The 15010-nt window shown below is 37.9% G+C and overlaps 1 protein-coding gene across 2 annotated transcripts in view; it reads left to right on the top strand.

Annotated features, from left to right (window-relative positions):
* Positions 1–15010, top strand: part of LOC141395335 (UPF0047 protein YjbQ) — a 180370-nt gene that overhangs the window by 52759 nt on the left and 112601 nt on the right. For both annotated transcript variants that reach the window (XM_073971007.1, XM_073971008.1), the window contains exon 2: positions 10703–12269. In XM_073971007.1, coding sequence (XP_073827108.1) covers positions 12041–12269 — 229 coding nt within the window. In that variant the 5' untranslated portion in view covers positions 10703–12040. The remainder of the gene's footprint in view (positions 1–10702; positions 12270–15010) is intronic.

A 15010-nucleotide genomic window follows, 5' to 3' on the forward strand; every position in this document is an offset into this window, starting at 1 on the left:
CTTTCCAATTTTAACTCAGGACCTAGTATCAGTTAAAGTCATCTTACAAAGCCGGATGAGCTTTGCGGGGATACCAAATTCAGACATTGCATGGAATACCTTTGATCGGAGGGGACTGTCGAATGCTGCTTTATAATCGACAAAAAGGTGAAATTTGTCGATCTGCATCTCTTGGATCTTCTCTACGTTTTGCCGCAGGGTAAATATCTGGTCAATGGTGGACTTGCCAGGTCTAAAGCCACATTGGTAAGGTCCAATTATTTCGTTGACCATTAGCTTTAGTCGTCCGCACAATATCCCTGACACTATCTTATAGGCAGTAGGGAGAAGATTTATGCCCCTATAGTTGGAGCATACAGTCTTATCTCCTTTCTTGTGGACGGGACATAGGACGCTCAGGTTCCAATCGTCGGATACGCGTTCTTCCTGCAAGATGGTGCTAACTAGCTGATGCATACACCTTATCAGGGCGTCGCCTCCGGTTTTAAACAGCTCGGCTGGTAAGCCATCGGCTCCTGCAGCTTTATTATTCTTCAGCCGGTTGATTGCTGTTTTTACCTCATCTTGGCCGGGTGGTATACATTCTATACCATCTTCTTTGATTAGATCTGTGGTATCATCGTCTTCACCACTATTGGAGCAGATTGGAGAAATGTTCCTTCCATATCCTGAGCACGCTATCTGTATCTGTTACCAGATTACCTTGCTGGTCTCTACAGGAAGATGTGCCTGTACCAAAGCCATCTGTTTGATATTTCACTCTTTGGTAGAATTTTCGGACTTCATTCTGGCTCCTGTACATCTCGATTTTTTCACACTCCCGCTTTTCCCTTTCTCACTTTTTCTTGCGGAAAAGACGTTTCTCTTCTCTCATTTTCTCCCGATATCTCTCTAGTGCGCTACGCGTTTCTACTGATTGTAAAGTAGATCTATATGCCGCATTTTTCTCTTCGGTAGCAGCACGAGTGGGCAACATTTGCCATTGTGTTGTTATGTTATCGGGACAAGGAGTGCTCGCGTTAAGCAATTTGGCTAGTTGAGTGGAATATGCTGTGGCTATCTGTTGTGTTTGCAGACTATCGATGTCCAACTTTCGCGTTGTGTCTGTTCGTGCTTTATTTGCAACGTCTAGACGGGTACGTACCTTTGCTGCAACAAGGTAGTGGTCCGAATCAATGTTTGCGCCTCGGAACGATCGTACATCCAACACGCTGGATGAATGTCTTCCATCTATCACAACATGATCAATTTGATTACTTGTTCTTTGATCTGGAGACAGCCAGGTGCCCTTATGAATATCGAGATGATTAAATCTGGTACTGCTAACTACCATGTTTTTGCAGCTGCAAAACCTATCATCCTCATACCATTGTCAGATGTTTCACTGTGAAGACTGTATTTCCCGACTGTTGGGCCAAAGATATTCTCCTTTCCAATTTTGGCATTAAAATCGCCTAGAATGATTTTAATGTCATGGGCAGGGCAACGGTCATATGTTTTTTCTAAGCGCTCGTAAAATATATCTTTGGTCTGTTCGTCCTTTTCTTCAGTGGGAGCATGAGCGCAAATAAAGCTGATGTTGAAGAATTTAGCTTTTATTCGAATTGCAGCAAGTCTTTCATTCACTGGGGTGAAGCTGGATACCAGATGTTTTAGTCTCCGACTAACTACGAATCCGTAACCAAACTCATGCTCTACGTCATGGCAGCTTTGATGGCCCTTGAAAAATTAGGCTTAAAAATGTTCCTAAGAATCCACGCCTGTGGCTTTAATGGTCCTTGAAAAATTAGGCTTAAAAATGTTCCTAAGAATCCACGCCTGTGGCTTTAATGGTTCTTGAAAAATTAGACAAAAAATCCACGCCTGTGGCTTTGATGGTCCTTGAAAAAATATTACTAAAAATGCACGCTTGTGACTTTAATGGTCCTTGAAATATTAGGCCAGTGGCATTGATGGTCCTTGAAAAAAAAATACTAAAAATCCACGCTTGTCGCTTTAATGGTCCCTGAAAAATTAGCCCTGTGGCTTTAATGGTCCTTGAAAAATAGGCTAAAAAATCCACGCCTGTGGCTTTGATGGTCCTTGAAAAATAGGCTAAAAAATCCACGCCTGTGTCTTTGATGGTCCTTGAAAAATTGGCTAAAAAATCCACGCCTGTGGCTTTGATGGTCCTTGAAAAAATATTACTAAAAATCCACGCCTGTGTCTTTAATGGTCCTTGAAAAATTAGGCCTGTGATTTTGATGTTCCTTGAAAAAATATTACTAAAAATCCACGCCTGTGGCTTTAATGGTCCTTGAAAAATTAGGCCTGTGGCTTTAATGGTCCTTGAAAACTTAAAACTTAAAAATCCAAGCCTGTGGCTTTAATGGTCCTTGAAAATTTAAAACTTAAAAAATCCACGCCTGTGGCTTTAATGCTCCTTGAAAATTTAAAACTTAAAAAATCCACGCCTGCGGCTTTAATGGTCCTTTAAAATTTAAAACTTAAAAAATCCACGACTATGGCTTTGAAAGTTCTTGAAAAAATATTCCTAAACAATCCACGCATATGGCTTTGAAAGTCCTTGAAAAAGTATTCCTAAAAAATCCACGCCTGTGGCTTTGAAAGTCCTTGAAAAATTACACTTAAAAAATCCACGCCTGTGGCGTTGAAAGTTCTTGAAAAATTAAACTTAAAAAAAAATTGAAAAATTAAACTTAAAAAATCCACGCCTGTGGCTTTGAAAGTCCTTAAAAAATATTCCTAAAAAATCCACGCCTATGGCTTTGAAAGTCCTTGAAAAAATATGCCTAAAACAATCCACGCCTGTGGCTTTGAAAGTCCTTGAAAAAATATGCCTAAAAAAATCCACGCCTGTGGCTTTGAAAGTCCTTGAAAAAATATGCCTAAAAAAATCCACGCCTGTGGCTTTGAAAGTCCTTGAAAAAATATGCATAAAAAATCCACGCCTATGGCTTTGAAAGTCCTTGAAAAAATATTCCTAAAAAATCGACGCCTATGGTTTTGAAAGCCCTCTAAAAAATATTCCTAAAAATCCATGCCTACGGCTTTGATGGTCATTGAAAAGATATTCTTAAAATCCATAGAAGGTTGTGTTCTGTAAACGTGTTAGGAATTCCCAGCCCTGCCGGAACACCCTTTTATAATTGTTTTCATAATTCCAAAATATGTATATTTTTTTCTGTAAATCCTCTCCATTCACTATATGCTTCTTCCAACTCATCGACATAATTGCAATTGTCAATTAAAGCAAAACGAAATAAAATAAGAAAGTGGTCTAAAAGAATTAAACGCAATAAAGAACTGCAAGACAAAGCACAAAAGGTTATTGTAGCGATTAGTGAATATTCAAGTTGTTACAAGTGGATTTATTCGTTTGTTCACTAGCTCACTATCATGTGCTGCTACTGCTTGTCTGTCAAACAGTCAGTCAGCCAGGCGGTGACGTTGATTCTGATTTTGCCATTCTTGTTGCTGCTTCTGCTTCTTGTAATTTTTTGCCTTAAGTTAAAGCTTATAAGGGTCTTAAGATATTTACGTAGTAGCAAATTGTCATTGTGTCTTAGTCACCAATCACCAGCAAAATGTTCGTTTATAATCACCAACCACACACCGATACATGGAATGACGTTGATGGTGAGGAATGGAACTACTTCGTGTCATTTTGTAAATTTTGAAAAAAAAAAACAATAATACTGCTGCACAGTGTTACAAAATTTACAATATAGATCCACAGGCGTGGATTTTTTAAGAATATTTTTCGAAGGACCATCAAAGCCAACAGGCGTGGATTTTTTAAGAATATTTTTTCGAAGGACCATCAAAGCCACCAGGCGTGGATTTTTTAAGAATATTTTTTCGAAGGACCATCAAAGCCACAAGGCGTGGATTTTTTAAGAATATTTTTTCGAAGGACCATCAAAGCCACAAGGCGTGGATTTTTTAAGAATATTTTTTCGAAGGACCATCAAAGCCACCAGGCGTGGATTTTTTAAGAATATTTTTTCGAAGGACCATCAAAGCCACCAGGCGTGGATTTTTTAAGAATATTTTTTCAACGACCATCAAAGCCACCAGGCGTGGATTTTTTAAGAATATTTTTTCGAAGGACCATCAAAGCCACCAGGCGTGGATTTTTTAAGAATATTTTTTCGAAGGACCATCAAAGCCACCAGGCGTGGATTTTTTAAAAATATTTTTTCGAAGGACCATCAAAGCCACCAGGCGAGGATTTTTTAAGAATATTTTTTCGAAGGACAATCAAAGCCACCAGGCGAGGATTTTTTAAGAATATTTTTTCGAAGGACAATCAAAGCCACCAGGCGAGGATTTTTTAAGAATATTTTTTCGAAGGACAATCAAAGCCACCAGGCGTGGATTTTTTAAGAATATTTTTTCAACCACCATCAAAGCCACAAGGCGTGGATTTTTTAAGAATATTTTTTCAACCACCATCAAAGCCACAAGGCGTGGATTTTTTAAGAATATTTTTTCAACCACCATCAAAGCCACAAGGCTTGGATTTTTTAAGAATATTTTTTCAACCACCATCAAAGCCACAAGGCGTGGATTTTTTAAGAATATTTTTTCAACCACCATCAAAGCCACCAGGCGTGGATTTTTTAAGAATATTTTTTCAACCACCATCAAAGCCACCAGGCGTGGATTTTTTAAGAATATTTTTTCAACCACCATCAAAGCCACCAGGCGTGGATTTTTTAAGAATATTTTTTCAACCACCATCAAAGCCACCAGGCGTGGATTTTTTAAGAACATTTTTTCAACCACCATCAAAGCCACCAGGCGTGGATTTTTTAAGAATATTTTTTCAACCACCATCAAAGCCACCAGGCGTGGATTTTTTAACAATATTTTTTCAAGGACCATCAAAGCCACAGGCGTGGATTTTTTAAGAATATTTTTTCAACGAGCATCAAAGCCACAGGCGTGGATTTTTTAAGAATATTTTTTCAAGGACCATCAAAGCCACAGGCGTGGATTTTTTAAGAACATTTTTTCAACGAGCATCAAAGCCACAGGCGTGGATTTTTTAAGAATATTTTTTCAACGAGCATCAAAGCCACAGGCGTGGATTTTTTAAGAATATTTTTTCAACGAGCATCAAAGCCACAGGCGTGGATTTTTTAAGAATATTTTTTCAACGAGCATCAAAGCCACAGGCGTGGATTTTTTAAGAACATTTTTTCAACGAGCATCAAAGCCACAGGCGTGGATTTTTTAAGAATATTTTTTCAACGAGCATCAAAGCCACAGGCGTGGATTTTTTAAGAATATTTTTTCAACGAGCATCAAAGCCACAGGCGTGGATTTTTTAAGAATATTTTTTCAACGAGCATCAAAGCCACAGGCGTGGATTTTTTAAGAATATTTTTTCAAGGACCATCAAAGCCACAGGCGTGGATTTTTTAAGAATATTTTTTCAACGAGCATCAAAGCCACAGGCGTGGATTTTTTAAGAATATTTTTTCAACGAGCATCAAAGCCACAGGCGTGATTTTTTTAAGAATATTTTTTCAAGGACCATCAAAGCCACAGGCGTGGATTTTTTAAGAATATTTTTTCAAGGACCATCAAAGCCACAGGCGTGGATTTTTTAAGAATATTTTTTCAACGAGCATCAAAGCCACAGGCGTGGATTTTTTAAGAATATTTTTTCAACGAGCATCAAAGCCACAGGCGTGATTTTTTTAAGAATATTTTTTCAAGGACCATCAAAGCCACAGACAGGCGTGGATTTTTTAAGAATATTTTTTTAACGAGCATCAAAGCCACAGACAGGCGTGGATTTTTTAAGAATATTTTTTTAAAGAGCATCAAAGCCACAGACAGGCGTGGATTTTTTAAGAATATTTTTTTAACGAGCATCAAAGCCACAGACAGGCGTGGATTTTTTAAGAATTCTTTTTTGTCACACTGTTTGTTATCCTTTCCTAACTACGTCAGTATTTGACTTTGTGACGTTCATTGCAGTTGCAGTTCTGTTAAAAAATACTTCGTCTAGGTGTATCTCTCCTTGTGTGTATGTTTCTAACAAGTATAAGCGTGCATGCATGCATGCACCCTCATTTGTTTCGTTCACTCACTCAGTCGCTCGCTCACTGATTGCTTTTGGCTCGTGTTGTCGAAGAATTGACTTCAAATTTGGAATGAATTTTGCCGAACTTTGGTTTCCTTTTATTGCTGGCTCTGTGTTGACTCAATTTTTTCGTCGTTTTTCTAGTTTTGTTTTTGTTTTAGTCTTTATTGGCACATTGGCAATTTGCGTAATGGATTTCAGCAGGATTTTGTTGGTGTATATAACTACACAAGCTGATGTTGTTGTTGGTCTATACATTTAAGAAGTCGTTTAGATGTTCTTTAAATTATAAATGTCATTAAATTATTTTTATTATTATTTTGAGTATTTGTGTGAGAGCATCATTATGAGATGTATATATGGGAATTCATTTATTGATTTCTCCTCATATGGTGCTTCTCAATTTGTAATATTTTTTTCCAAACACATGTTGATTTCAGACTTACTTTTTATTGGATTTATTGTTAGCAATAACATTTTTTTAGAATCAACCAAAAGCCACAATAAAATGATTTTTTTGGGATTTTTAGCAGCAACCAAATGCCACAACATATGTGGATTTTTTAAGATTTTTAGAACGAAACAAAGGCCACAATAAACGTGGATTTTTTTTAAAGATTTTTAGAACGAAACAAAGGCCACAAAAAACGTGGATTTTTTAAAGAGTTTTAGAACGAAATAAAGGCCACAATAAACGTGGATTTTTTAAAGATTTTTAGAACGAAACAAAAGCCACAATAAACGTGGATTTTTTAAAGATTTTTAGAACGAAACAAAGGCCACAATAAACGTGGATTTTTAAAGATTTTTAGAACGAAACAAAGGCCACCACAAAAACGTGGATTTTTTAAAGATTTTTAGAACCAACCATAGGCCACAATAAGCGTGGATTTTTTAAAGATTTTTTGAAACAACCATAGGCCACAATAAACGTGGATTTTTAAAAGATTTTTTGAAACAACCATAGGCCACAATAAACGTGGATTTTTAAAAGATTTTTTGAAACAACCATACGCCACAATAAACGTGGATTTTTTTAAAGATTTTTAGAACATAAGTCCATGTTTTGGTATAGCCCCCATATAACTGTACCTCCCGATTTTCGGTATTTTGAGAATTTTAGCCACAATTTGTAACCGAACTATCTGCAATTTGACATTTAATGTTCTCAGTCGTCATGAAACATCTCCACCAAACATCGTCAACATAGGTTCATGTTTTGGTATGGCCCCCTTATAACCGTACCTCCCGATTTTCGGTATTTTGAGCATTTTAGTTACAATTTTTAACCGAACTAGCTGTAATTTGACATTTGAGGTTCTCAGTGGTCATGAAACATCTCCACCAAACATCGTCAACGTAGGTCCATGTTTTGGTATAGCCCCCATATAACGGTACCTCCCAATTTTCGGTATTTTGAGAATTTTAGCCACAATTTGTAACCGAAATAGCTGTAATTTGACATTTGAAGTTCTCAGTGGTCATAAAACATCTCCAACGAAACATCGTCAACATAGGTCCATGTTTTGGTATAGCCCCCATATAACGGTATCTCCCGAATTTCGTTATTTTGAGAATTTTAGCTGCAATTTTTAACCGAACTAGCTGTAATTTGCCATTTGAGGTTCTCAGTGGTCATGAAACATCTCCACCAAACATCGTCAACATAGGTCCATGTTTTGGTATAGCCCCCATATAACAGTACCTCCGGATTTTCGGTATTTTGAGAATATTAGCTACAGTTTTTAACCGAAATAGCTGTAATTTGACATTTGAAGTTCTCAGTGGTCATAAAACATCTCCAACGAAACATCGTCAACATAGGTCCATCTTTTCGTATCTCCCGATTTTCGTTATATTGAGAATTTAAGCTGCAAATTTTAACCGAACTAGCTGTAATGATCGATATTTTGAGAATTTTAGCTACAATTTTGTCTATTCAAAAATAATCGTCAATATAGGTCCATGTTTTGGTATATCCCCCCATATAACTGTACCTCCCGATTTTCGGGAATTTCCAGTGGTCACGAAATTTCTTCGCTAAAATTCGTCAACATGGATCCATTTTTGAGGGTCTAATTGTTTTGATGAAACTACCCTCAATTTGACTCTTGAAGTTCCCTGCAGCTATAAAACTTTTCCGCCAAAAAATTTAAAGATAGGTTGACTCTTTTATATAGCCCCGTAGGTGGTACCTTTCACCTAGCTGAACACATTTTTTTTTTAGATTAGATTAGATAACACTGTGCAACAAAATGGAGGTAAAAGTCTGGGACACTGAAAATTCCTCTTGGGGAAGAAAGGCCTTGGTAAGTATATTATGAACCCCGAAGGACAGATCCGCCGTGAGTCGAACTTCCGCGTTATGGTGTGATGAAATTGTTGATAGAGACCATGTGGGCCATCAGGAATTAGCGTTATATCTTTGTTCACTGTTGCTTAAGTGCTCTACAACAAGTAAAAAAGTATCAGTCGGCTTTGCCGACAGAGGTATACCCTCAGCATGTGTATATTGAAAAAAATTTTTCCCAAAATACGTATGTATTTAGGGGGTTTTAAAAAATTTGGGCCTTTGAACCGACAAAAATGTTGATTAGAATTAAAGATCAAAAGTTTTGCTGAGGAGATACTGAAAGGAATGGATCGACATTGACGGTTATGGAAGTGGATCTCCAGCCACAACATATGGTGTCATTGGGGGTTTTTATACTCTTCGGGCTGTTTGCTCAAGAAGTATGGACTTGCCCCTAAAAAAACTTTTAATATCGTAATTGAGGCAGCGAATGCAAGTTGCTCCAACAAAAATCAAAGTTAGTCGATATTAGGTCTTAAAGTGAACTTATCCGAAATTTTGTGTGGGAGGTACCGGATGGAGTGTACAAGCATAGTCCATATTTGAACCTGATCTATATCTGGTAGATATATTAGGATGTGTAAAGTATAGACCAATTTGGCCACTCCCTTCAAGAGTTACCGTACGAACAATTTTTCCGAACATTTTTGAACTTTTGTGGGGGAGGTACCTGAAGTAGTGGACCGATATTGCTTATCTTCAAATTTAAACTATGTTTGAACAAAATATTACTAAGTCCATATTTTGGACCGAATCGGCAGATCCGTTCAAGAGTTATCTTGTGCTCCAACCACCTCACAGGGTGTCATAGGGGTTTTTTCAACTTTCATGCTATTTTCTCAGGAAGTATGGACTTGCCCCTGATGAAACTTGTACCGTCGTATGGAGGGCAGTGAATACAAGTTGCTAAAACAAAAATCAAAGCGATTCGAGAGATGGCCCTACACTGAACTTTTCCGAAATTTTGTGTGGGAGGTACCCGAAGGAGTGGACCTATTGAGACCATATTGGAACCTCATATTACTCTGGTAGAAAGTTTACGCTAGACAAAGTATGGACCAAATCGGTAACTACCTTCAAGAGTTATCGTGCGCACAAACTTTCCGAACATTTTCTAACTTTTGTGGGGGAGGTACAGGAAGGAGTGGACCGATGTAGTTCATCTTCGAACTTAAACTAAGTTTGAGCAAAATATTACTAAAGCCAAAATTTGAACCGAATCGGTTCATCCGTTCGAGAGTTATCGTGCGCTCCAGCCAGCAGGACAGACAGACGGACGGACATGGCTAGATCGACTCAAATTGTCTGAAACACATTTCGTCCAACCATACTTGGGGTCTAAAACCATTATTTCGATGAGGCATTTTCATCGTATCAAAGTGTATATACCCTCCTTAGCCTAAAGGCTGAGGGTATAAAAACAACAAACAAAGATATAATGCTAATTCATGATGGCTTACAGGGCCTCTTGCAAAAACTTCATCACGCCATAACGCGGAAGTTCGACTCACGTCGCATCTGTCCTTCGGGGTTTTTAATGTACACACACCAAGGGCTTTCATCTCCAAAAGGAATTATCTCTGCCTCAACATTTGTGTTCACAGTCTAATTTAAGCAGTAGTGGGAGGCAGTAGGTGTCTATCCATTGTCGAAAAGTTGTTACACCTAAAATTGTGAAAGGACCCTAATTATTCCATTTTAATTAAGACTATTTTATGGTGGAGGGTATAAAAAGTTCGGCCCGGCCGAACTTAACGACTTTTTATTTGTTTCTATTAACAATAGTTCAAAATGTTCGCCCAAGTGTAGTTTAATACATTTTCGAAGTTCGGTTTGAAATTATGGTCCTCTTTAGTTCGTTTAGGTCGACCACTCTTGTTATTGTTTTTTCTTTGTACAGTCATAGCTTGAGGTTGTTTAGGTGATTCTGTGTTAATTCATGACATTGGATTTTGGACGGATTTGGAAAAATGTTCGATCGAAACTAAAGCCATTAAAATGTTTATTGTTTGTTGTATGGCGTATTATTAATAAAACCCGTCCATCCGAGCGTATACTCTACGTCACAACTTATACGCACACCGAATACAAATTATTTTTAAGTGCATTTTGATCAAATTTTCTAATTTATTACTCTATTACCCACAAGAATCCATTTGTAACAAAAAGTTTCCCATATATTTTTCAGGACAACTGCATAATCTGACTTTGTTTAACACATTTCTTTCCTTCTTTTTTTTATATTGCAGGTGCTGTGCATTTTTGTTTCCTGGTGAAACCTATGAAAGATTTCCCCAAAGATTTTCACAAGGATTGAGAGTGGCGGTGGCACTACGAAAAGAAAGATAAAGCAGCAATAACCCAGAAACAAAACAAGAAGAGCAAAAAAAACTAAAACACGAAACAAAAAAGAAGAAATCGAAAAGCAATGATTTTGAGAAAATAAATGCAGGGCTAAGCCAGGAAGCGAAAGAGCGAAATAAATACAGAGTGGCATTAAAGTGAATTGTGGCAACTGGAAACAGAACGAAGGAGAACAAGGAAAAGGAAGCTACTAAAAAAAATCCTACATCCATCCACTAAAAAACTCCCGAAAACGAAGTTATTGCAGTAAAAAAAGAACGTGCTGCTTGGTGGTGCAACGTACAGAAAACCCTATCCAACAAACTTGGAGTTGCCAAAGTGGAAGAAGAAGAAACAGTCAGTAGTGGCTTTGAATGTAATTACATTACCATTTCCCCACCTTCACGTAAAAAAAAACACCAACACACAAAGGGACTTGAGGAAGTTTCCATTGACGCCAAGCATTGGAATTTGAAATTTTAGCGAAAAAAAAAGAAGTGAAAACAAAAACAAAAAAATAATAATTGTGGAATTCAGTTAATTGCTGGTTAAACACGTCCAAACAAAGTGAATGAAGTGTTTGTTTGAGTAGGTCTCCTCCCCCTTCGTGAGTGTGCAACGTAACATTTTCATAATTATTGAAAAGGTTCTAAGGAAAGCCACCATAACGGAGAGACTACAACGCAACGACAACAACTAAATACGGACAAAACGCTACTGTTGCTGCCGCTGTTAGTGGATTATCAACGACCAACAATAACAACAACTACAACTGCAACAACACCAACATTAACGTCATAACAGCACAACCAACATTTCAACAACGAACATTATTGTTAGAGGCGTCATCGAGTAAAATCTTAACTGCGGTACCCCACACCTGTCCCGAACTTTTGTTATATCATCAACAAGACCGGCAAACGGAATATTCTCAGCCACAGAATCCATTATCAACAGCGGCAGCAACGGCAGCAGCTTCAGCCACAGCCACAGCCCCAACCCCCACAGCCACTTCCACCACCTCCGCCACAAATAAAGTAGCAGCAGCAGCACAGGTACAACCGGCAACAAAAAGCTCACGCAGCCGTAGCCATAAACAACGCAGTAACAGTACCAGCATCACCACGAATCCTCACGGCAAAAGCGGTTCATCAACAGCGGCAGGCCATTCCGGCACTGCCACGAACATTAAACAGAGCGCCAGTCGCAACAGCAATATACGCAGTTCATCGTCAAACAGCACAATGGCCTCATCGAATCACAGAGGCGGGGGCGGCGGAGGCGGAGGGGGCGGTACAGGTGGTGGCGGCGGTCATGGACATGCCGGTTCCGGTCTACAAATCGGTTCAGCGTGGTTTCAACGCAAAATCAATCTACGACCACAACATCGAGGTGTTCATTTAGTAACGGAAGAAATTCTCCGACAAATGCCTGAATTATCACAATTTTCAGTGGGATTATGTCATGTGCAAAGTAAGTACAGATGGAATTTTCATATTTATTTCTATTTTTGTGTATTTAAAGAATAGAAAAAAACCGAACAAACAAATATTCCCCCTCATTGCCGTTGTTTGTAAAGAACAGAAGGGAAAAACAAAACAACAATACAAAAGTAGGGCTTTTAAAGATGAAATTCCTTTTGGTTATAGTTATTGTCATTATTTTGAAGGTTTCTTGTTCTTTTTGGATATAAGTGGATGGACAGTGGCGTAGTTACTGTGTACAATTTTAGTTTGAATATAAAAATTGAATAATACTTAGAATAGAAATATTGATTTTGATGCATCATCTAAAACAGTATTGAAAATTTGACGAGTCAACTACAATAACAATAAATATAAACATTGAACGAAATCTCAATTTGCTGTAGGATTATTAAAATGTGTCCCTAAATTCTACGCCACTGCATTTTTCAAGCCATTAATGTTGTTGGGGAAGGAGCAGAGAAATTTGAAATGTTAAAATATATTCTTGAATGAAGGCTGCTTCCGGCTTATTGCTTTGTGTCTAAAAGCTTTGTCTACAATTTTAAAATTAATTTCTTAAGAATATTTTTGTCTCAATATTTTGTTCTTTTTTAAAACGAAAACCTTTATACAGTTTGATATGATGAGAATGTCTCATCATGTCGAGCGGGGATCGCTTGATTGAATAGTGAATGCTTCGCTTTAATAAAAATATTATTATTATTTTTTAATTAGTATAATTGTATTAATAATAAAAATAACACTAATAATAATAATTATACATTATAATAATTATTATTATTTTCATAATTATTTTTATTGTTATATAATTTTAATATATGTATAATATTTAAGGGGTCGATTATGCATTACCACTAAACTTGAGTTGCGTTGTCAATTGTCAGCACAACTGAGATGAAATGTTGTATTATTGGTGTCAACCCAGCTGGGTTGTCGATAAACGTGTTATCGATCAGTGTTTTTTTTTTCAAACTTGTGAACTCTTAGCTTACTTACTTAGCTGGCCCATTACAGAATATTTGTTCCATAGGCCGAACTAAGAGAAGATCTCCAATTCTCTCTATTTGTTGTTTCGCACTCTGGAATACCGCGCCTTTTCATCTCTTCATCCACTTGGTTGCGCCATCTATTCCTTGGCCTGCCAATTCTGCGTGCACCGCAAAGCGGTTCGTATTTATACGCCTTTTTAGCGGGTTCATCTTCGCCCATTCTTATGATATGGCCTAGACAACGCAATCGCTGCATCTCGATACGTTTAACTATATTGACGTCTTTGTATAGCAGATACAACTTGTGGTTCATGCGACGTCGGTTTTAATTTTTATACCCTCAGCATTTATGCTAACGAGGGTATATACACTTTCATACGGGCAAAATGTGCCACATTGAAATAATGGTTTTAGACCCCAAGTATGTTTGGACGAAATGTGTTTCAGACAATTTGGAATTGATTTAGCCATGTCCGTCCGTCTGTCTGTCTGGCTGGTGCGCACGATAACTTTCGAACGGAGCAACCGATTCCGTTCAAAATTTGGCTTTCGTAATATTTTTCCCAAACTTAGTTTTAGTTCGAAGATGGGTTATATCGGTCCACTCCTTCCGGTACCTCCCCCACAAAAGTTCGAAAATGTTCGGAAAATTTGTGCACACGATAACTCTTGAAGGGAGTAACCGATTTGGCCCACACTTTGTACATCGTGAAAGTTCTACCAAATTTAGATGAAGTTTAAATATGGACTCAATCGGTCCACTCCTCCTCAATCTCAATCGGGTACCTCCCACACAAAATTTCGGAAAAGTTCAGTTTAGGACCTACTCTCGAATCGCTTTGATTTTTGTTGTAGCAACTTGTACTCGCTGTCCCCCATACGACGGTACAAGTTTCATAAGGGGCAAGTCCAAACTTCCTGAAGAAATAGCCTGAAAGGTACAAAAAACACCTATGACACCGTGTGTAGTGGTTGGAGCTGTCTGTCAATTCGGTCCAACATTTGGCATTCGTAATATTTTGTCCAAACATAGTTTAAGTTCGAAGATAAACCATGTCGGTCCACTCGTTCAGGTACCTCCCTTACAAAAATTCAAAAATCTTCGGAAAAAATATGCGCACGATAACTCTTGAAGGGAGTGACTGATGTAATCCATGCTCTGCACATCCTAATATATCTACCAGATATAGATCAGGTTCAAATATGGACTATACTTGTCCACTCCATCCGGTACCTCGCACACAAAATTTTGGATAAGTTTACTTTAAGACCTGATGTCGAATCACTTTGATTTTTGTTGAAGCAACTTGCATTTGCTGCCTCATTTACGATGGTAAAAGTTTTTAGGGGCAAGTTCATACTTCTTGAGCAAACAGCCCGAAGAGTGTAAAAACCCCCTATGGCACCATATGTTGTGGCTGGAGATCCACTTCCATAACGGTCAATGTCGATCCAATCCTTTTAGTATCTCCTCCGCAAAACTTTTGATCTTTAATCCTAATCATCATTTTTGTCTGTTCAAACGCCCAACATTTTTAAAACCCCTTAAATACATACGTATTTTGGAAAAACTTGTTTCAGTATACACAGGCTGAGGGTATATCTCTGTCGGCAAAGCCGACTGATACTTTTTTACTTGTTGTGTGGTAGATTTAAGCGTTTTGCGTGGTTACCAATTGCCCAGTGACCGGTTAACACTGCAATAAGTCTTGCAAGGTTCCGTCGAACCTTCCGTCGA

Source organism: Musca autumnalis, unplaced genomic scaffold, assembly GCF_047663935.1.
Source record: "Musca autumnalis isolate F117 unplaced genomic scaffold, ASM4766393v1 scaffold_2, whole genome shotgun sequence".
NCBI lineage: Eukaryota > Metazoa > Arthropoda > Insecta > Diptera > Muscidae > Musca > Musca autumnalis.